The sequence below is a fragment of the Cottoperca gobio genome, chromosome 9 (genome assembly GCF_900634415.1).
Source record: "Cottoperca gobio chromosome 9, fCotGob3.1, whole genome shotgun sequence".
In the NCBI taxonomy this organism is placed as follows: Eukaryota; Metazoa; Chordata; class Actinopteri; order Perciformes; family Bovichtidae; genus Cottoperca; species Cottoperca gobio.
The window spans coordinates 2,322,455-2,345,962 of NC_041363.1; the positions used below are offsets into that span (position 1 = coordinate 2,322,455).

At 43.5% G+C, this 23,508-nt stretch overlaps 2 protein-coding genes across 4 annotated transcripts in view; both read right to left on the reverse strand.

Moving 5' to 3' along the window:
• Window positions 1-1,164: 1,164 nt before the first annotated feature.
• On the reverse strand, window positions 1,165-10,443 carry ap3m2 (adaptor related protein complex 3 subunit mu 2). Its single transcript, XM_029440455.1, has 9 exons — window positions 10,316-10,443; window positions 7,332-7,616; window positions 7,062-7,233; window positions 6,412-6,549; window positions 5,607-5,692; window positions 5,138-5,271; window positions 4,778-4,985; window positions 4,502-4,646; window positions 1,165-3,148 (listed from the first exon to the last, which is right to left on the reverse strand). Exons 2-9 carry the CDS (start codon window positions 7,602-7,604, stop codon window positions 3,048-3,050), a joined length of 1,257 nt encoding a protein of 418 aa, XP_029296315.1. The 5' UTR covers window positions 7,605-7,616; window positions 10,316-10,443; the 3' UTR covers window positions 1,165-3,047.
• Window positions 10,444-12,458: 2,015 nt separating this feature from the next.
• The window catches only part of kat6a (K(lysine) acetyltransferase 6A), a 33,533-nt gene continuing 22,483 nt past the window's right edge, over window positions 12,459-23,508 (reverse strand). For all 3 annotated transcript variants that reach the window (XM_029438924.1, XM_029438926.1, XM_029438925.1), the window contains 7 exons: window positions 22,154-22,315; window positions 21,408-21,501; window positions 21,036-21,267; window positions 20,138-20,330; window positions 19,163-19,888; window positions 18,493-18,754; window positions 12,459-18,110 (listed from right to left, as the gene is read on the reverse strand). In XM_029438924.1, coding sequence (XP_029294784.1) covers window positions 14,686-18,110; window positions 18,493-18,754; window positions 19,163-19,888; window positions 20,138-20,330; window positions 21,036-21,267; window positions 21,408-21,501; window positions 22,154-22,315 — 5,094 coding nt within the window. In that variant the 3' untranslated portion in view covers window positions 12,459-14,685. The remainder of the gene's footprint in view (window positions 18,111-18,492; window positions 18,755-19,162; window positions 19,889-20,137; window positions 20,331-21,035; window positions 21,268-21,407; window positions 21,502-22,153; window positions 22,316-23,508) is intronic.

Here is a 23,508-nt window from a genome sequence, read left to right on the forward strand (position 1 = left end):
TGGTGATGAACGTGGTTTCAGGAGGTCGTTCAGTACGGCACAGATACGGAAACTAGGCATGATCTCAATGTTATTTTATACTATTTTAATTCTGATATTTTATACTATTTTAATTCTGCTATCTTATACTATTTTAATTCTGCTATCTTATACTATTTTAATTCTGATATTTTATATAATTTTAATTCTGATATTTTATATTATTTTAATTCTGATATTTTAATTCTGATATTTTATATTATTTTAATTCTGATATTTTAATTCTGATATTTTATATTATTTTAATTCTGATATTTTAATTCTGATATTTTGATAATGGTGCTTCAGACTCATGTACATCAACACTGTGATTATTGTTCTGTAAATGCTCTTATTCTAATCTTGTACTAATTGTTATGTTTCTGCTGTGAAGCACTTTGTGCTGCAGTTCTTGTATGAAAGGTGCTCTACAAATACAGACATTACATACAGATATTATTATGTACAGAGTAATTAAAGTATACCGCTTTCAGTACCACAAAACATGACTGCGTACACGTACACTAACACACCGTGGTAATTTATAATACATTTGCTAAAAATGGGTACAGCTGTTTTGCTTTTAGCTCTTAACCTTTGTAGTATTCGGTTTATTGTGTCATTCTGAGACTCCTGCTCCTCGTGGTTACTTCCATCGAGTTCTAAGGTGAAGTGGACGACATAATCTCAAGACGATGGCATCACACGAGGAGTATTCAATACTTACTATCTTTAAATTCTGATGAACAGGAACTCGTCAGTCTTCAGATTTGCTCTCCACACAAGGAGCTTCGGGAGTTCTCATCAGATGAACATGATGCTGGTTCAGTTCAGCACCTGATGTTATTTCTGTTTACGAAGTCAAGAGTCACAACCAAAATCTAAACATTTGTTTGCACAGTAGTTTCATGATGTTATTGTAGCCGGCTGTGTGTCTGCAGAGCTTTGACATGAACACGTTTGATGACTCGTGACATATCAGACACACAACACGACAGTCTGTTAAAAACACATTAAAATGCTATTGTGTATATTCAACATGTCACTTCCAAATCCATTTAAACAGAAACAGAAATGAATAGAAGTTGTCATTTCCAAAGAACAATATCTTCCTCGTATCATACACATTCAATAATGAGTGATCGCTCAGTTATAACACATCACATCTTTATTTTTACACCATGTTAACACTCCATCGAGGCTGTTAAACAAACACAAACGGAAAGCTGCAAACATTTCTTGAGGTACCTGGCCATTATACCACAATACAGAGCTTAATATAGTTTTTGAGAAATATTATTTCTTGGATAATTTAGACCATAGTGTTCAGCACCAAATGTACAGGATCAAAATTATTGTTCTTGGCCAAGTGTTTCTATATGTTTGGTCATAATGTGGTTCAATTAGAAGCTCCTTTGGAGTTAAAGCTTTTAAAAAGAATGTAATGAAAGTACGCTGCATGGATAGAAAACAGTTTAACACAAGACATTACTTAAGCAATAGATCTTTTGTTTCGTTTAATAAATAATAGAATAAAACAGGTGAACCTGAAATTCTCCCAGAAACCTTCATGGTAATAAATAGCTCAAACAGCTAAAGCAATGTCACTTGCATCAAAAGGAAACGTGAGTACCAGCAGATGTGAAAGTGCACGACTGAGGACGGCTCCAGTGTCACACTCGTATGTCAGTGTGCTGACTCCAGTGTTGCAGACCAAATCATCAGCAAAGGTTTTACAAAAAGAGAAGAGGAGCAGGAAAACAGACGAATACTGAGAAATGAATTAGAAACACTCGACAGGAGGAAGAAGGATGATCAGAAATACAGTGAGATCAAGTTTCACTGGGAATGTTGCAATGACGACACTTAAAGAGGCTCAGAGAAACATAATATTCAGGAGCAGGTTGTGAAGAAAACACAAAGAATAGAACTTTACTGGTCTTACTGGTTTAGAGATAAATACTTAGTTTAGTCTGTTACAGCGTCAGCCGATCAAATAAACTAGTGCTGGAAGACAATAGTCAGGTTTCCATCTAAATGTGTACTAAATTTTGTAAACGTCCCCAAAAAAAATTGTGAATGATCAGGAGTTGGTTTGTGGAGATACACAGTGGGGGGCACCAATTCTGTCATTACAGAAGAAGAGGGCGCAACAAGAAAGACGTAATTAAAAGAGCGTCAGTCAGACCTCAAACTGTGAAAAACAATGTTGAAAAACAGATGGAAATATGACGTGTGTGTTAGCTTCATGTATTAATGTGAGGAAGGTGACATCAGATCTGTGTGGAGCGATGAGGAGAACATTTGTAGTCTCAGTGGAGCAGAAGCTTCAGTGGACGTTGAAGTCACATGCTTCATGCACGCCATTATTTATTCCCTAAATCGGTTTCCAATGCACTTGTCGCATTTTGCTTTTATTGATCCACCAACTGATGATGGAAACACACCGTATGCTATTGTTTTATCTTAGCGGTCCTTTGACATGGGAAACAGTTTATTATAGGAGAAGCTCAATTTTGATATACTATTGGTCCAATATGTTGTTTGTAAAAACAGTCACCAGCACACATCTACCCACACAAACATGCCATACACAATGAAATACTGCGTGGAAAGGTGAATACCTACAGCTGGAGCAGTGCAGCATCAGATCGTTTGTTAGAGCTTGAAATGTTTAAACTTGATGAAGCATGTATAACACAAACTTCTCTTGTAAGTGCTTGGGTTTGGTTTGGGCTCATGATTAAAATGATCAGTGGAGCTGTTACAGTACAGATAAAGAAGAGGAATCTAAATCAAGCTGGGTTTGGTTCAGCTTGATGGAAACTGTTGCTGACTCGAAGCTAACAGGTCAGTTTTACTTACAGAGGTTTCTATGTGCAATGGTCCATTCTTAACTGCTACATGGAGCCTCCAATGTGTCAAAACCTGAAATGCATATACACAGGGAATGTAGCAACTCCCCTTCCATGTCACATCACCCGTCAGTCTCATGGTGGTTTGGTCCAGTAGTCACAGAGCAGTAGTCTTTATGTCCGCACCTGGAACTTGCCAGCCTTCGTCATGTATTTGATGCCTTTGAAAGGTTTATACTTCTCACCGTACATGTCCAGTCGATTCACTTTCAGCCCTGTTACAGGACAAAAATACAGTTTTAACAAACTTTAAACGCATACGTTTAAAGTACACTCAAAATACACAATATGGACAAACGTATTGGGCCACCTACACATTACACCTACAGGAGCTTTTATGACATCCCATACTATATGAAGTTGGCCCCCCCTTTGCAGCTATAACAGCTTCCACTCCCTGCTCCACAGACAGGCTCAACAACTCTTTTGTCCCCCTGGCCATAAGACTGTGCACCTCCTCTCAGTGATGGCCGGGGGATTCCAACATTTCAGCAGAGCTTTGGCTACTTTTACGCACTATGCAGCTCAGCACTCTGCGACCCGCTCTGTAACTTCACCTGGTCAAAGCAATATTTCTTTGTCTATTACCTAAAATCCTGTTAAGAATAATGGCATGCTAGGAAATATGTCTGCTAACTAAGACACATCCCGCTACAGAAGAAGAAGATGTAACGTAGATGTCATGTGAGGAGGCGTATTAATGCTTCTGGCACCATCTAGTGGCCACATGTCAGTGTGCTCACACAATGGGACAGTCAGGTGGTAATCAGCTGAGCAGCCCCATGTTGAAAGCTTCTCTTATGTGTGGGGGTTGAGGTCAAATTATTCTCAATGCAAAATATAAAGTGGAAATGATATTGATATTAAAATATGAATCTAACCAGTGTTGATTACTGTAATCACATTACATTAGTCTTTTCTTCAGTTATCTATATAATAGGCGGATAGAAGAATAATTCTTTAAAACGTGTCTTTCCGTGCACGCTTGAGCAACAACAATATTTGTGTGACTTTGTCTAAAGTAGGGCTGGGTGCTAATCTATCACAAGAGCCATATATTACAATATAGCATATGTTCTGGTAATTCAATAAATAAATAGTCTATATGAAATAACCACATGGTAAAGTGTATTTTTGCATTTAATTCATGATTAACGTTATATTGTGTTCTGGCAATTATGTGGCAATGCATCTTTGGAAATGTTGAGGAGTAATGCAAAATGTATTTAACAATAGTGTAACAATTTAATTGGCAGAACCGGAACCATGAAAATCCAAATGATGCCCAACCCCAGCAGGGAGTAAGTTAAAATGGCATTATTTATTTATTTTTATGTAACAAGTAATTAGTAATACAATACTTTTTTTGAGCAACCAACCCAGCACTGAATGTAACTCTCTGAAACAGCCTGGCTGTGTGAGAGTTCAGCAGGAATGTAAACTCTGAGTTGCTTAACAAAGAATCTCAATAATAAAAATCTATTCCTGCAGAAAATGAAGGAATTAATTGAAAGCTTCAGGATAAGTGACAATGGTAAGAGGATAATGGGGGGGGGGGGGGGGTGTACCTGAGATGGCCATCTGCTGGATCTTTAACTGGATGTTGATGGTGGGGTTCTCGTCAGGTTTGGAGGCCCCGGCCTGCAGGCTCATGGTGCCTTTCAGGCTGGGAAGCTTCTGTGGGTTGATCTTGCCAACTTCCCATGACAACATCTTGATAAAGAAAAAAAACATTGAGATCACTAGCAAAATCATTTAGGCTTGTTGAGGCCTCTACACATTCCTGTTCATGCACACGTTCCCTTCTTTCTTCTTTTAGGCATATAAACAACATTTCTAAGTACCTTTGTGACTGGGTCAAAGGTGTATGTTCCCTGGGAGGGGTTGAGGTTGGCGTTCAGGACGCCCCGGGGCAGCTGGCTGCTGACTAGGACCGACTCCACGGACTTGCCCATGGTCTGTTTGGGTCCCAGAGTCAAGTCAAAACGTCCCTGGGAGCTTCCCTCTCTGAAGGTGATGTTGTGCTTGACGTACACTGGGATCGCCACCAGGCTGAAGAAGAAGCAGAACATCAGACAACATCAATCAGAGTGGAATAATATTTGTTGTGTTCTAATACTAGTACACTGCTTGGGAGAAAACCTTAAGACAGAAAACATACTGTATATTAGCAAGAATAATAAGCAGATGTGAAAAACACTGACTTCTGAGAGCTGACGTGGTACGAGAGCAACCGGAAGTTTCCATCAGGGGGGATGAAGGAGAGGATCCGCTCAGCTTCCCAGCGCTTGAACCGAACACACGGGTGGAAGCTGACGTCATCCAGCAGCCGAGGATTCTGGGAGAGTGAGGCAAAGGGCCAGGTTGAAAATAGAAATGTAATGTGCATAATTATACTGCAAAGATCATTCCATTGCATCTTCAGCCCTTTTCAAAGCATTTTGGATAAAGCAACAAAGGATTATAATAACTTGATAGAAATAATGTGAGAACTTATAGTGCTCATCCTAAAGATACAGGTTATGATATCTAGATTGGACTTGCAATTATGTATGCAATACAAAATGTGTATGCAAGTGTGATAGTGTGGATGCACAGAGTACATAAACAAGAGTTAGCGCATTTGATAAAATTACACAAGAGGCTCAGAAGTCTGGAAAAGTGGAAACTCACCATGAATGAGAGAGTGAGGTCGGGCATGCCTGTCAGTTTTACACAGGCATCAATAACTCCCTGAATTTCCGCTGTAATAGTGGAGCCTGAGGGGGAGGGGTGGAGGTTGAAAGCAAAAAAACATACAAATTAACAACAAAATCATTCTTGTCATCAATTTGAAGGCGGACACTAAACTTGGTGGCGTAAAGCTGCCAGGGTTCCACAGCTTAAGGCAAGTTACATTTAAGACTTTCAAATGCCACTCAGAATAAAATTTAAGACCAAATTTACATTCAGTGTTTCCCGTCTGGATGTGTGTGACGTTCATGTGAGGCATTTAGTAAATAAAGAAATAGATATTTCAGTCAGAACGAAAAGATTAATAAAATCCTTTTTAGCATTTTCAAGACTTTTAAGAGTTGATTTAAGATATTTTAATACCAATGTTGGCCTTATTTATTATTATTATTATTATTATTAGATTAATGAATTCAAGACTTTAAGGATCTGCAGGAACCTTGGCTGCAGATATTTTAAGCTATTGTTCAATATCTTTCATTTGACCATTTTCTTGACAAACGCCAACAATTGTGGGTTTCTCCCAAACAAGAAATTGTTAATGTAAACATTATAGTGTGCAAATGTCCATAACATGCAATACTTTCATTTATCAGCATCAATGCATCTTATAAGCTTTTTTTTTTTTATAGAAACATATTAAACAATTTCATTTTCCCATTAAGTAATCTGTTAAGTTAAGTGGCTTAATAGCAAAGCAATGGCACAGTGAAGTGTTTGACGAGCAAGCTGTTCAGAACAATACCTGACTTATCGATGATAGCATCGATCTCCTCCACCACGTCAAAATAGGCCTCATTGTTGGTGTATTTGACTCCAGTGCGTCGCCATGGCACCACTGACAGCTGGCCTGTGGGGAGCTGCTCACCAACATTGGTGCTGCCTGCAAAACACGTTCACCAAATTAACAACAACAAGCACATTTACGCAGAGCACACAAAAAGATTGTTGCAATAGTTCCTGTTATTATGCAGACTTATGGCTCATACTGATGAGTCATGTTATTTTGGTGCATCTGTGATTTAGACCTCACATTATCTCAGCTTTCTGTCTATGAACAACATTAATGTTAAATAATGGCTGTGTTGTCTTATGAATAGTGCCCTGAACCCTTTTCCAACTCAGTTTGAATTCAAAACTACTTAGCCAACCTCCACCCCTCCCGCTGTTTTTGAACTACGACACCTGACTCCCGCCTTTGCTCCTGTCATAATTATACAGTCGCTAGAGGTTGGTGTCTTCTTCTTGTATTCTTTATTTCTGAGATCAAACCTAGTAGTTTGAGAAGACAGGCCCCCTTCTGACCCACATCTATGAGGCTGATAACGGCCATTTAAAATCGGCTGATAACATACGAACCGGGTGGCCTGTTGTAAACATAAAGACGGATTGTACCTGTGATGGTGTTGACCATTGTGCGGAGGATGGTAGGAGGCTTAATGAGCTCTTTGAGGATGTTGGACTCAGTGGCCAGCGGAAAGCCATTATCCAGCATTTCCTCTAGTAGTTCATAGACGACGACCACATTGTCCTTAATAGCAGCCTCTGTGCACACTCCGAAATAGTCCTGCGAACATAGAAAGGCAGAATATGAGTATTTAAAGTCAGATACAAGTCATTTAAAATAAATTAAAAGCGGACTGAAGAATGCACAGGGGCCAGAACCTGGAACGTGTCGACGACTCTGTGCAGAAACTCGATGACAAATAGCGGTGGCACTTCACTCTGGATGACTGCGACAAAGTAGATGCGATGCCTGAGCACACTGATAAGGTAGTGATGCGGTGTGGGTATCACTGGTGGGACATTCTCCGGCTCAGTGGCACGTTCCTGTGCCTCAAAGAAGTAGTCGCATACGGAGCGGCTGACCACGCTCTTCCAGTGCTTCTCCAGGAAAATGTCCCCCGAGGCGTTGATTAGGAACAGGCTGTGGATCATCTTGGCTGGAGGCTGAGATGGTAGTGATAAAAAGACACAAGCATTTCAAAAAAGAAAACGAGTGAGGAACCCTAAAACATTGTAAGAAAGTGCTTGTAGGATTAATTGTGTTCATTGCAATGTTTTAAACAAACAAATACAAATTTGTACATTCTGTCAATGATGAACATAATACCTCAACTTAAAGTCAAAACCCCTCACAAATAATCATAGCAAAGAAGTGTGACTAATCATTTCTGATGTACATGTCTTTATCACAGCAGACATGTTGACTCATCATTGTAGGAAAAGCGAATGACAACAACAACAACAACAACAACAACAACAACAACAACAACAACAGGTACCATAAAACTGAAGCAGCTAAAATACCTTTCGTCCGTATTTTGCACAATGTGATAAAAGCATTATACTGCTATACAGTTGTGCTCAAAGTTTACATGCATGTCATGGCAGTCTTTAGTTTCCAATATCCAACTATATTTATATATTATTTATTATATATTATATATATATATTATATATCTATATGCATTATATATCTGCATTATATATTATTATTTATATTTATATATTTCCATTTATACAACTTTTATTTTTCTGTGATAAGAGTGATTGGAGTACACAAAAACATGAAGCTTGGTTCTTTTATGAATTTATACTGAAAATGTGACCAAATCTGCTGGGTCAAAAATATACACACAGCGATGCTAATATTTGGTTACATGTCCCTTGGCCATTTTTACTTTAATTAGGCGCTTTCGGTAGCCTTCCACAAGCTTCTGGTTGAATCTTTGACCACTCCTCTTCACAGACTCGGTGCAGTTCAGCTAAATGTGTTTTTTACATGGACTCGTTTCTTCAGCACTGTCCACAAGTTCTCCATGGGGTTTAAGTCAGGACTTTGTGAAAGCCAATCTAAAACCTAAATTCTAGCCTGATTTAGCCGTTCCTTTACCACTTTTGATGTGTGTTTGTGGTCATTGTGCTGTTGGAACACCCAACTGCGCCCAAGACCCAACCTACTGGCTAATGATTTTAGGTTCTCCTGAAGAATTTGGAGGTAATCCTCATTCTTTATTATTCCATTTACTCTCTGTAAAGCACCAGTAACATTGGCAGCAAAACAGGACCAGAACCTAATACTACTACCACCACCACCATGCTTGACGATAGGCTTGGTGTTCTTGGGGTTAAAGGCCTCTCCTTCTCTCCTCCAAACATATTTCTGGACATTGTGGACAAACAGCTTAATTTTAGTTTGATCTGACCACAGAACTTTCATCCAGAAGGCCTTTTCTTTGTCCAAGCAGCAAACTTCAGTCGAGCCTTAAGGTGCCGCTTCTGGAGCAAGGGCTTCCTTCTTGCACGGCAGGCTCTCAGCCCATGCCGATGTAAAACACGCTTGACTGTGGACACTGACACCTGTGTTCCAGCAGCTTCTAATTCAGGCCTTTTCAACTAGCTGCCCGAATACGGCCCTTCTGAACTTTTTTCTGGCCCACAAGAGGTTGCCTGCAAATCGGGCTTGCATATGTAGAGCATAATTAAAACTAAGGCCTGATTCACACCAAATCCGGCGATGTGGCAAAATGTTTTATATTTACTGTGTAATTTTTACTCCTGTGCAATGCCTGCTGCTATAACACAAGAATTGTATTCTTCGACATCTATCTCTCGCTCACTCTAAACATATAACCTAGCGTAATCTGTATTTTACTAAGTGTTTAGAGGAAAGATCATATGAATGAAAACAGTAAGTCCATGCCCACTATTGAAAGGCCAGCCCTTCCTCCTCTCACATGATGCATACAATGTGCCTGCTTCAGCAGCAGAGAATGGGCCTGTGTGCTCAATGTGTGCATGTTTATTATATAGTTAGATACAATAGTAATAAACAATTGTTTTTTCAAAGATCCAAAGACTTAATGTAGTATGTTAAGGAAAACAACACGTGTTCAAATTGATGTAAAGTCTTGAAATATGGCACAGACATACTTTGAAATGTGTAGAGCACATGAACAATATTATTAAAAACTAACACTGTGTTTATTTATCTTCTTGAATATATAATACATTTTTCTTTTTTATTACACTGCATATGTAGAAATATAGTGTAGTTTCTACTATATTTTCTTAGTCTTTGGGCACATGAGACTATAATTTTATATATAAATGTTGTTTTATGTGTTAGACTAAACATTAGGATTAGAAAAACTAACTTTTCAGCCAAACGGTTTGACCGATTTTGAACGTTTCTTCAGATTTGTGGTTAGATTTAACGTTACACCAACGGACACCAACGGACACCAACGGACACCAACTGACACATTCGAAATGTCCGTTGGGTTTTTAAGTTAGCGTCAACTTAATTAAAGTGGCTAGGAAATGTGACACTGGAATATTCATTAAATATGCGGCAACGCTATCGAGTTCATACCGGATACAACTTAGAGCTACACTAACCTGAATAAAAGACAGCTAGGCACACATAGAACTACGATACAACATTTAACTGAATAACTAGCTAGCTATCTCTCTCCCATAGCAGCTGAAGGCCTCTGTCTCCACACAAGATGCTACATCTCATGACAGAGGAAAAGCCCCGTCACCCGGTACAGGGGATGGAAAACACTTTAAAATAACGATGCTGGAGACTGAAACATCTCCACTTGCCACTGCAGCCGTTCCATAAAATCAAACTGACTTACCGAACACAAGTTTTTACGTTTTCGTCTCGCCTTTCACCCTTTTTTTTCCCCAATGAAAGATTAAGCAGCCGTCGTTGCTTCCCGTTAGGTGGAGCAGCTCGTGATGCGAGGAAGAGTAGAGAGTACAGCAAACCAATCAGAAACCATGTAGACTATAAAGTCCCGCCTACTTAAAAGAATCATTGGTCACCAATGCGGAAGCTGGTGACTCGTGACTTAGCTGTGATTGGACCATAGAGGGAGAGCGACAGTAAACACCAGTAAAACTGCCCTCTGATTGGCTTTGAGATGTAACTGGTCTGACATTTTGTTTCCAGTATCAGATTTCATCTTGTGGAGTTTCTCTGCATTCAAACAAATAGATACAGGTACTGTGGGGTACTACCCTGCTATAAAAGATCATATCTGTAGATCAACAGAAACTGTGAAGGTGACACTATTGAACACGTGCTCTTATATCATGGGTTATTTACAGTAGGAAAAGTCTTGTTGTATTTCGAATAAATATTGAATTAATAATAAATACAGTAAAATAAGTATCCTTTTTTACATCAACTTTGGGAGGTTTTTTGTAATTCAGATAGAGAATTATATATATATATATATATATACATACATTAAAATGTATTTTGGAAAGATATGCAAAACTTTATGAATTGGAAAATGGGTATTAATGTAAGTAACGTAAAAACTACCAGCTGCAACATTAAAGTGATGAACACATTAATGCATCAATAATTATAATCCAATAATATAGTATATATTACTATTACATCACATTTTGATGCTAATACCTTTATACTTTTATTAAGTAACATTTTGAATGCAGGAATTTATAATTGATTTATAATTTCTTTATATTTTTGTTTGCTGAACTGTAAATAGTTAATTATTTTCTCTTGACAAAGCAGCTTTGTAAAATTCAAATGTACACCATATGAACAAAAACATTTTTTATAAAAAAAACAATAAAGGAGGATTAACCAGAGCATTATTTTTGATTTTTAGAAGCTTCACAAATGAACTAGGTGCACAATAAATAAAAAGTCTCCCGGTCTGCAGTCCCACCTTCTTTCCAAGTGCAGCTCACACCCTTTAAAGCAAAGTTTCAACACACAAGCAAACATTAAGGTTGTGAGAAACCCCACCCTCAGTGTCAATAAGTTAAATCCTGACAGTCTCTCTGTGATGTTAAAAGATCACAGACATAGGAACATAGATGCTGAACTAAGAGAGCAGATGTGAAAGTGTTCTCCTTCTGCTATGATCATAAAGAGCCTTCATTGAGAAACTGTCAAACCTAATCCATCAGTTTACAATGTCACTTAATGACAATATGACATTATGCATGTGGTAGGATGAACATAGGCTAATTGTTTAAGTTAGATTTTATTGACACTGTGAACATAAAAGCATTATTCACCAGATTCTTCTTCCTCCATTGTTTTTGCTTTGAGTGAAAAATAATTTTACGTTTACGCATAGATTTTATTATATTTTATTCACTTTACTTCAAGTAAACAATGAGCACTTAAAGTGACTTATAATTAAATTCAAAATACAAAAGTCAGTTTATACAAGCGGTTACACTATTTTGGAAAACGTGCATCATAGTATTAACCCTAGTGTAAACTTTAAAGTGTTCCACTCTCCAGATCCCCACTAGGGGTCGCCAAAGCGTCACAGCAAGGTATTATTCATGTTACGGGGTGTGTTTTAAAAACATGCATATTTATACAGCTGGCCTATATCTCAGCATTTCATTCGTTTCAAACTAAATGCAATGTTTGGGTTAATAATCTGATCAAAGTTCATTTAAATCACTCGTTTTATACAAACTACCTAGTTTATTGGTGATTATTGTTATGCATTGAATATAATATGAAATATCCATAAAGATGTCACTTAGTTAGCGGTCGTCAGTTTCTGAATGATTGTTGCACACCTGCTGGATGTGCCAACAATAAGCAGCAACACTGCTCCATAAGGAACATTATTAAAGCCACAGCTCTAGATGTAAAGCCTGATGTAATAAAATGATGTTATGCTGTAATGGAGACATTTATTATTATTTGCAAAGAGGGTTAAATAGTTAAAGCATCTTTGACTCAGATTAAACTTTAAAAAGCTCAAGGAAAACATGAATGGCTCAACATAATTTATTTTCATTTTATGTTAAAATGTACAGAGTTCTTTGAAAGTACTTGCTAAGAAAGAAAGAAAAAAATAAACAGAATAAATGGAAATAGATACAGGGACAGAGTAGAGAGTCGAGGCGGCCTTCACTGCGTGTCCAGCGCTCTCTCCTCTCTTTATTTTGCGCTCTCTTAGCATACAACGAAACATGTACAATTACAAAGGATACAAAAAGGGAAGCGATATAAACAGACAGAAATATACTGAGCTCCTTTTTACATGCCTCTTAAATGTAAGGAAGTCATCCTATACACACACACAAGTAAAAAAACAAAGGAAAAGAATGCCAAGTGACCTTTAGATATTTGTAGTCCTTTTGTTTAAAATAGCATTAATATACTACACAAAGATAGAAAAACTCTAGAGATGAGATGGAATGGAGAGGTTAAAGGCATCTTAAAGTCACTAAAAGTGAGTGGTAATTTTTTTAAATTTTGAATTTCTTAGTAAGTAATACCCAAGAGGCGAGCTAAAAAATATGTATTGTTTTTTTTTTCCTGAAACAGAAGTGAAAAAAATGACAGTACCAATATCAATGTCAGAGTTTCCTTTTTATGTTATAGAAAAAACATTTTCTCTACAATAGGTTTTTCTAAAGTCAAAAAGAGTCAGCTCGTGTCATAAAAGAAAGCTGCCCAGTCTGATAAAATTCAGAAAGAAACAAAAACACAAAATAAAAGTAGAGAACAGAACAATACACACAAATAAAGTATGCCATGTCAGGTCTGTAAGAAAAATGAAAACTCCTCTTTTGACTTTGAATACTGGTACATGGAGCAACAAGGTCAACCAACAGAACCTCGATCGCCGACTCGCCTCCGACCCTGCTTTTACACGAGTGTGCCTCTACGTGAGGGCCAAACCATGCACTAGATCAGGCATTTAGGCACCTTTTATAAAGGCCAACTGTCCTGCCATCTAGCCAATGGGAGTGCAGACTTTTGCGGAAAAGAAAACAAAAAAGAAATAGAATAAACAGAATACACCATTCAGAAGCAGACTCCGGGACCTCTCTGGGTCACTAACACTTAAGGAGGAGAGGTCAGCTAACTGATTTTCCTTAAAGCAGTTAAATGGAAATCCCCACCGCTTGTTCTGCATTCCCTAAACTGCTAAAAAAGGCTGACATAATACACCGTCTGTCAGTGGAGTGTGGACAAGAACAGCTCAATGTTTTTACTTTCCTGAGCTAGCCACCGATTGGCGACAGCTAGAACAGCGTGTGTGTGTGTGTGTGTGTGTGTGTTGGATATTGGGAAGTACCAGAATATTTACATCTGAACGTTTCAGAGTGGCGGCAAACTGGGAAACAATGCTACTTGTTTCATTTATGGACATTTAATAGACGGTAGCGCGCTCGTCTCTTCTGTGTCTTTGCTGATCCATCCGGGAAGACTCTAAGAACCGCTCGACACCTCGAACACCTGGAGGCCCCGCTCCTATGCTTTTTCTGGAACTAGGTGCAAAGCCGTCTGACAAAGATGTTTCGGGGATTTCTGAGCGAGCGGGGGGTGGGGTGTGGGGGTGTATCACCATTTCAGAATGCCACACATATAAAGACCAAAGCATATAAGAGGTCGGACTGCACACAAGTATTTAAAAAACAACGACAACAAAAATAATATTCAACATTATGTTTAACAAAACAAAAGTCCGCCTACAATGTTTCATTGTCTCTTTTTTTCCAAGGTAAGGCTTCCTATATCACTTAAAAGATTGTGTGCATGGTTGAATATATTCAGTTAACCACTGTTTTTCATTCGCAGTCTGAAGAGAGGTTCTCCTGTATCGTCTTTCTCTGTGTATCTTCCACGTCGTTCTCGTCCTCCCCTGCTCTCCTCCTGGAGCACCCCGGGCCTGTGTGAAATCACATTACAGAGGGCGGTGTGTGCCTGGCCTGCAGCAGCACGCCGCGGCAGAAGGTCCATGTACTCACACCCCCCCAACCCAGAGCCCCAGCGACTTGCTCGCTGGGAAGGGGAGGGGAAACGAGCCCAAATAAAAAGGGACAAAATGACAACGTAGAAAAACAGGAAACCCAAAGACCCTCTCTGTCTCCAATCACCGTCACTCCCCGGTGCCTGCCGCGGCACTGGGGAGGGTGAACAGGAGAAATGGACATTTAGAGTACAGCGAGTATCAGCTCATGTCTCCTTCTCTCACTTCTCGGCTGCTCATCTGCTCATGTAAGATGACTGTTTTGGGACGCCAGCGTAGCTGTGATGGGATGGGCCAGTGTACATCATGTTGCCGTGGTGATTGGGCTGCATAGGCTGCTGCGGGTAACCCTGCCCGCCCATCATGCCCATCTGCATCTGCATGGGGTACTGAGCTGGCTGGTTCATGTAAGGGGGATTGCTGTGGTAGCCACTGTTCATCATGGGTTGGGGCATTCTGTAGCCGGCTGACATGGCGTTCAGGGGCATGTTCATGGAGTTGTATGGTGCTGGCGTGGGCATGAGGTTTGGCATCATGCCTCGCTGCACGGCCAAGGTGCGCGGCGTGCCCTGCATGGCCACTGCCCCTGAGCTGCGGCCATAGAGCTGCTGCTGGTGAGGGGCCGGAGCCAGCTGCTGAGTGGCTTTGGACCGGATGGAAATGTGGCCTTTGACTGTAGCCATCTGGCCCTGCAGCCGCTGCGTGTGTGGCGGGGGTCCCAGACCGATGTTGGCGGTGGGCATGTTGCACTGCAGCTGCAGGGAGCCCAGGTTCATGGAGCCAGAGCTGAGGTTAGGAGGAGGCGTCATAGTGGGCTGGCCCTGAGAGAGGGGAGCGTGGGGTGAAGGGGCCAGCCCGGGGTTGGAGAGAGAAACACTGGTGGCGTAGGAGGTGACGGAGGCTGAATGAGAGTAGGGCATGGCGTGGGGGTCCATGATGGTGTTGGTGAGCTGCTGGAGTTTGGCCAGGCTGAAGGTTGCTGAGGGCTGGGGGTAGCCCCCTGTGCCAAAGTCCTGACCCATGCGTTCATACAGGGTGCGGCCGCCTCCTCCGCCGCCACTCTCTGGGATCTCCATGATCATGGGGGTGGAGGAGAAGCCATTGCCCATGCTACACTGGGATAGGGCCTGCTGTTGCTGTTGTTGCTGCTGTTGTTGTTGTTGTTGTTGTTGTTGCTGCTGCTGTTGTTGTTGTTGTTGCTGTTGCTGCTGCTGTTGTTGCTGTTGCTGCTGCTGCTGCTGTTGCTGCTGCTGCTGCGGTGCGGACGGTGGAGGCTGAGGGTTGGGGGCTTGTTGCTGCTGAGGAACCTTTTTTTGTGACTGCTGCTGCTGGTTAGTGCTGGGAGGCCTCTCGATCACACAGCTCTGAGGAGACTTAATGCTGCAGTTGGGAGTGTTGGACGGTGGTGGGGGTGGCGGGGGCTGGGGCACAGCACTGCCTACATTACCAGCACTGGGTGCGCTGTTGGGCCCTGGTCCTGTTTGCTGGATGAGGCTACAGCTGCCCATCGGGTGTTGGGATCCTCCCGTTCCTGTGGAAGATGTGAGGCTGGGTGCCGGCACAAAGGAGCAGCTGTTAGACTGGGAGGACGGGGTGGCCGAGTTTGAAGAAGAGGATGACGAGGAAGCCGTTGTAGCTCCTGCAACTACAGCGGCCGACATTCCCCCTCCGTTCCCTGTTCCGTTACCCCCTCCACCCATGGTGGAGTCGTAGCTGCTGGGGTTGTCGTAGTTCTCCGTCGTGCTTTCTATGCTGCCGAGGTCACTGAAGCCGCTGTCCACCACCTGCTGCGAGTGGTCCGACACGGACGGTACATCCATCATTGGCGACGTCTCCATGTTCTGCTGGGAGGGGGCAGACAGAGAACTGGGATGCTCTGGCGTGATCTGGGTGTACCCCCCTCCAGCTCCTCCACCGCCGCCCCCTGCTCCAGAGGGGACGGGCGTGCCTCCCCTTGGTCCTACGGGTGTTGTGTCCATGATACCCGAGGTCAACCCCGGACTGTTCACCGAGCGCACAGATTGACTGGGCAGAGGCGGCACTGGGGGATTAGGAAGCGGGCTGCTGTGTTGGGATGCCCCACACTCCTCTACTAACGCCAGAGCCTCCTCCTCGGCCTCCCCCGCGTGGCTGTAGCTCTGCAGCGTCCGGCAGGCAGCTAGGGTCTCCTCACAGTCCTGGTAGGCCCCATGGTGTGGCTGGGGTTCAGCCTCTTCGTCCTGGGCTTCCCCCTGCGTCAGGGACTGGACGGCCTGCATCGTCTCCAGGTCCAGCTCATTGGAGTGGTGATGGGGGTGGTGTGGGTGATGGTGGCCCAGCTCCTCTTTAAAGTCAGAGTGCTGGTGAGGGTGGGAGTGTGGATGTGCGTGTTGGGGTTCCATCAAAAGTGTGACGTCTTTGTCGTCCGGGTGCAGAGACTGGAGCTCCATGGGCTCAGAGGGAACAGACATGGCCGTGACGGTTTCCACTGCCGCGGCCGCCGCCGCAGACTCCTCCTGCTCTCTGCGCCGCCGCTCCTCCTGCTGTGGGTCGGCCGAGGAGGGCCGACACTTTGCCTCCTGCACCTCCTCCTCAGCCTCCTCCTCCTCCTCCTCTTCTTCCTCCTCCTGCTTGCTGACATAGTCCCGGGCCACGCTGTTCTCCATGTCTAAAAAAGCCTCTCCACCTTGGGGTTCTTCTTTGACCGGAGGGGAGCTCGCACGGGAGGCGGGCTCCTCATCCTCGTCTTCTTCCTCATCTTCATCTTCAGAGTCCTGACTTTTTCTCTTCTTGCTGCTGTTGTTGCTGCTGTTGCTCTTGTCCTCCAAGTGTCCGTCGCCTTCATCATCTGCATCGTGGTCCTCACTGCGCCTGCTTCCTGAACCCGGTGTGACTGCTGCTCGTCTGTTAATACTACCGCCACCGCTGCCCATGCTGCCACATTCCTCTTCCTCCCTCTCCTCATCGTCATCATCGTCTTCCCTGTCGCCCATATCTGTGTCCTGAGGCCGGGACTGTGGGGCCCGGGGCCCTGACATGGAAGAGGAAGAAGGGGACAGCAGGGGCCGGGACGGTGGACAGCTGGGTTTGTCTTCCTCCCAGGCTCGTTCAGTCTCCTCCTCCTCATCCTCTTCCTCCTCTGGCTCAGAGGTGGGAGGTGGTTTGGGGGCAGGCTGCGGTGGCTGGCAGAGGGAGCGGTTCTTGGGCGGTCTCCCTCGCCTCTTGGGCACTTTCTGCTCAATAGGCTTAGGGAGATAGTCATCTTCTTCATCAGAGTCTTTCTGTTTGTTGTCCCTGTCAGCGTTGGTTCTGCACACTCGCTTGCTGTTACGGTCGTCTGTCTGGAGAAGCTGAGGATCTTTCTCAAGCTGCTGCTCCAACATCCTCGGTCTCTCCTGCTCTTGCCTCTCCGCCTCCTCCTGGGCCCGCTGCAGGTACCAGCTCCGGGGCTTGCGGCCAGGCTTCATCTTGATTTTGGGCGGTGGCGGGTCCCCACTTTGGGCCTGACTATCTCCAGCTGTAGGTGGTTTTTCAGGTCCTCGTTTCTTCCAGTGCAGCGGTTTGCGGCTCTTTCCCTTGGGCCAGCCTTTCTTCTTCTTCACTGGGACCTCAGGGTTGGCCGCTAGTGTCTCTGATGGAGTTGCTGGCAGAGCAGCCACAGGCTTCAGCACAGGTGTTAGCTCTGAAAGGAGGCAAGAAGAGAAGCCAGTGTTAGTTATATACACAGACATGTGTGCAGCTTTATCTAACAATTATTTTCATTATCGATTATTCTGCCAATCATTGATTTAGATTTAATTGTTTGGTCTATAAAATAGTGAAACATGTCCAGTAAGTCCAAGGTGATGTCTTTAAATGTCTCGTCAGTACAAGACCCAAAGATATTCACTTTAGTACGATATAAAACGGAGTAAAAGCAGGAAATCTCCAGATTTCAGGGCGTCAAAATAGCATTTTCTGCCATATTTACATGAAAAAGTATTTGGGGATAATTCTTTGGTTGATGCTCATCATCGCAGCTCTGATGTATACACACAATCCATCTCAAAACACTGTCTGCTCACCGTCTTCCTCTGAATCCGTGAGGTGGGAGTGCCGGCCCCTTTTGGGTGCGGGGTCAGACAACCTCAGGGCGGAGCGGGCTGGGGGGTAGCGGTGCAGTGGGTGGCCCAGGGGCGTCTCCTCCTCCAGCCTCGGCATAGGCCTCTCTGAGTCGGAGTCTATGAAGGGCTCATCCAACACCTCTGTGGTCTCAGAAATCGTCTCCGTCACCACGCTGCTGTGAGGGTGGCTGCGCTGGCGAATACGACGCTTCCTCAGTGGCTTCTAGGTAGAAACAGGACGTGTGGTTAGATGTGCCTCTGAAATCTAACGTGAGACACTACAGGCAGAAACATTGTTTTGAGATTTTGGGCTATTTTGCTTCCATAACACGTCTTCTTTCAGACGAGAGAAGAAGAAAACATTTATTAACTGTGTGTAGCTTTCTCCTAAACTCTCCGACAGCATTACATAACGCCTCATTTACATATTTAAACATCACATGTCAGAAAACTTGTTGTGTTGATGTGAGTAATGGGGAAGCTTCATGCTCGTATAGTCAACATGTGAACCAGCTGTAGTGTTTGATAAGAAGCGACAGAAGATTAGATTATAAATATAACTCATTTATTACAATGCAGCAGATCTGAGATTTTAATATTCACAGGTGTTCGTTCGTTGTTAGTTTCTGACCTTGCATTTCAGCCCCATGGCAGGCTTGGTGAGGATGGGTGGGGAGCATGCCCTCCCCTCTTCATCATCATCTTCGTCGTCATCATCATCATCGTCGTCCTCGTCCTCTTCCTCGCTGCTTTCACTGAAGCAGCTCTTCCTGACAGGCAGAGACTCACTCAACCTGGACACCACAGGAAGCTGTGCCAGCCCGTCTCCGGGCCCGTCCATCAATCTGGGCTTAGGGCCTCTCTTTTTCCTTGGGGGCCGCCCTCTTCGTGTGGGGGTTATGGAGGGGTGCCTTGCCATGTCCAGTGAGTGAAAGGCTGTGGATTCTGCTTGTCTGTCCACGGAGAAAAGGGAGGGGGGGCTGCTGGCAGAGCCTGTGTTCTTTCCTCCCTCTGTCCTCTCCTCGTCTTCATCATCCTCGTCCTCCACCGGGCGGATCTTAGGTGGCCGTCCCACCCGCGCGCTGTCCTTCACCTTGCCCCAAGGCCAGTTTTTGGGTGGGCGCCCCCGTGGTCTGCGCTCTCCATTTGTTGGGGGAGGGGGACGTGGTGGCTCTGGGATCGAAGGTGGACAGCGGATGGGAGGGGACGTTGGAGAGCTTTGGCTAATGGGAAACCCCAGGAAGCCCTTTCTTTCCTCTTCTTCCTCCTCCTCATCCTCTTCCTCCTCGTCTTCCTCCCTCTTCTTTGCTTGGCGCATGTGCCAGGACATCGGTGGGACCTTGTGACTTGGTTTGATCTATTTAACGATAAAGTAAAATCAACAATTAATCAATCAAAATGCACAACGTGTGTTCAGTGCTCCTCCAGCTGAAGGTGAAGTACCCCTCCCTGACCTGCGTGCCCTTAATGCGAGAGGCACATTATTAAGAAACAAATCTGATTAATAAAATCCCACCTCTCCATGTCGTAGCGTTTTTAATGAATTAAATGCCTTTTAAGACTTCAAGGTAAACTTGTGTCATTCCCACAGCTTCACCACATTTACCTCCTTGCGGTTGTCTTCCTCTGGCTCTTCATCCTCCTCATCATCGTCGTCGTCGGCATCAGACACCACAGTGTTGGTTACAACGACGGGAGTCCAGCGGAGACACTCGGGGTCGACATCCAGCTGCCGCGGCCGAGCCTTGAGACGAGTCATGTGGTTGGACACCAGCTTCTCCCGTCGCACCAGGACCAGCCTGACAAACAGCCGAGAGATCAGAGCGTTACAACTCGTGTACAAACGCTTTGCCTGCATGCAGCGTACAGACGGTACAAGAACATGGCTGTGTGTCAGTTTATGGAAGCGTGCGTCCACATCTGTGTGTTAAACATGGATACCTGTGTACATTGAGAGTGTTGGTGTGTCTCTGTTCCATTAAAAAGCTTTGTCCATGTTTGTCATTTAAACCAAAGCTTCACTATTCTGGTGCTGCCAGACGTTCGTCTCTGCTCACAGCGTCGTGACCCAAAAACCCAGTTATGAAGGTCACGACTGTCAGACGGCGACTTCACAATAATCACTGGCTTAAAGTGAAACTGTGATAATTACCCCCACCAGCCTCCCTTTCAATCCTTCTGTCATGTGGCTGAATATTAAGAAGGTCCTGGGTGTCAGGGTGTCGCCTCAGGAACATGTTTTAGCTGATCCAGCATTTCATTCATTGTCATTAAGACTTTTATTGGGAACAAAGTGTTCAAAAAGCTTAACAAAAAATAACTTCTGAATAAATATGAATGATAGGTTCTTTGTTTACATGCAGGGTGTAACCTGCTACAAGACCGTCTGTAATATTGTGTTCTCAATATTATTCTTGTGGAGGCTTCAAATAAGCTCAGTGGGTCTCCCGGCCTCTTCCTGCACCGTGTATAACTTGTTATGTTTGTGTATGCCCGTCTCTCACCCGTCTCCTCGCTGCTCCAGCATGCTGAGGCTGTGCAGAGTGGTGGTGATGTCCTGCGGACAGATCCCCGTCAGTTTGCTAAGTTGTCGTATGGTGATCTGGCGGTCGCGGACCTCATGGAGACACTCCAGCACCACGCTGCGCCAGTAGGCCATGTAGGACAGTCGACCGAGGTCCGACAGAGGCTTCTCTGGAGATCCTGGCTGGCCCTCACGCTTGGACAGTAAGTAGCCTGCAGGCAGGGAGGAACAAACTTTAGAATGTATTCATTTAGTCTATCAAAAGGAGCATCAACAGATATATTTCACAGTTATTGGTGTTGTCACAGTGTGTGTGTGTGTGTGTGTGTGTGTGTTGGGCTGAAGCCCTTACTGAAGTCGATGAGAAAGCGTCCGTAGCCCTGGCGCTGGTACTGAGGAAGAATCATGATGCATGACACGTTGTATTTCTGTTGACAGTGCTTCTCCTGGAGGTAAGACACAGACACATTCCACCGTAAAAAACAAACATAATGGAAACTAACATGACAGAGCAGGCCTGTGTGGGGCTGCAGCAGAGTGTTGATGGTGCTGTGCTTTGGCAGCGAGGTGGTATGCTAATGGAGCACCTGCAACGGCAAACTGAGGGGCAGCGAAGCTCACAGCACTCGCTGTTTATCTGGAGCACAACATGTATATTTGTAGGAATGCACCTGTGTGGGGTGATGCCAATACATTTAAATAATATTCATATATAACATCTCTGTATTTTGGTACGTTTGTACGAGGCAGTTATAATTTACAGAGGTGTGTATTCCTGGAATATGAAGGAGACGGAAATCCAGCACAAGTGGACCTCTCACTCGCGGACGTTTGAAGTATTTCCAAACAGCACTCTTTAATAAACTAACACCATAACAAAAACATGCATTTATGATGTTGGAGTGACTGAAACTTGTTATTATTGTTCATGTAATCATTCTGCGGTTTTCTGCTTCTAGCCAAGAAAAGAAAAGTCGTAGTAAATGTTAAATTCTCCCTGTGGTTTTGCAAATGGTATCGAATATTGATATTTTTCTCAGTATTTCATATCGAAGTTAAAGACTCCAGTGACTCTAGTTGGGAGCGTCATGGTCGTACCTTGGAGAAGTAGCCAACGAGGTGGCAACCTTTGCTGTCGTTCTGAGTCAGGACATAGAAGAGGAAGGGCTCCACGTCGTAGTAGAGGGTCTTGTGGTCCAGGAACAGCTTGGCCAGCAGACACAGGTTCTGACAGTAGATTGTGCTCACATTCCCATCAACCTGTAGTGGGATTAGTGAAGAAAACTCATCAACATCATGACACAAAGCTTCCCAAATGACCACCATTCAGATGCACCACTGTCCAGAAGCACATCTTTAAGCTGCTGTGGAATAAAGTGAAGGTGAATGAAGTAGAAGTTAGTGTCAGGCAATGATCTCAGCGGTGTCTCTGGAGAGCCTGACAGATAGAGAGGGTGGAGGAGAGAAACAAAGAGCTGTAAACAGAAAGAGAAAGGAGGGAGGTTCGGGTTGGCAGCTCGCCAGTTATCTCTGCTCAGCGCGAGGATGGACTGCAGACAGGAGCTGCAGCGGCCTGCAGACAACACACTAAATTACTCTGCCGCTGCGCTACGAGACCCAGACCAAGAGCTTAAATTGGTTATTAGGAATTCTTCTAATGATAACTAATAATAATTTCCCTGATGACTAAATGTTAAATAATAAACATTAGGAATTGGGCTGATCAACATACTGTATATTCAGAGAGTTGGTGGGAGAGTAGTGTATATGATTATTATCTGATACTCCCACAGTCTGCAAAAAGAAAATGAGTGGGTCGTGGTCAAATCTATGGAAAGCATGGAATACATGTTTGAGAAAGGACTCGTTGGTCTGTACGGTTAGGGCATGTTTAAAAAATATCTTTTGTCCTTATAGCTGCTGAACACACTCATAAAGCCATGAAGCCACTACTGCATGTATTATACTGTAAGAATATGGGGAGCATGTGCAGAACTGCAGGCACATTGTGATAGGGAGCACATATCAACCTGCAGTTCTGCTTCTAAATATGTAAACCTTTATACAAATAGGTAGAAAATGAGGCATTAGTGGCAGCCAAAACTATACTATATATATATATACATATATATATATATATACATAATATATATATACTATACTATACTGGACAATTGTGTGGAGTCTGAGGGGTTAGAGATCGATCACGAGTGCAAAAAGAAAAGAAGAGAAGAAGAAAAGAAAAGAAGAAAGAAAAAAGAAAAGAGAAGAGAAGAAGAGAAGAGAAGAAGAGAAGAGAAGAAGAGAAGAAAGAAGAGAAGAAGAGAATAAGAAGCAAGAAGAAGACAAGAAGAGAAGAAGAGAAGAAAAGAAGAGAGAAGAAGACAAGAAGAGAAGAAAAGAATAGAAGAAGAGAAGAAAAGAAGAGAAGAAGAGAAGGAAGAAGAAGAGAG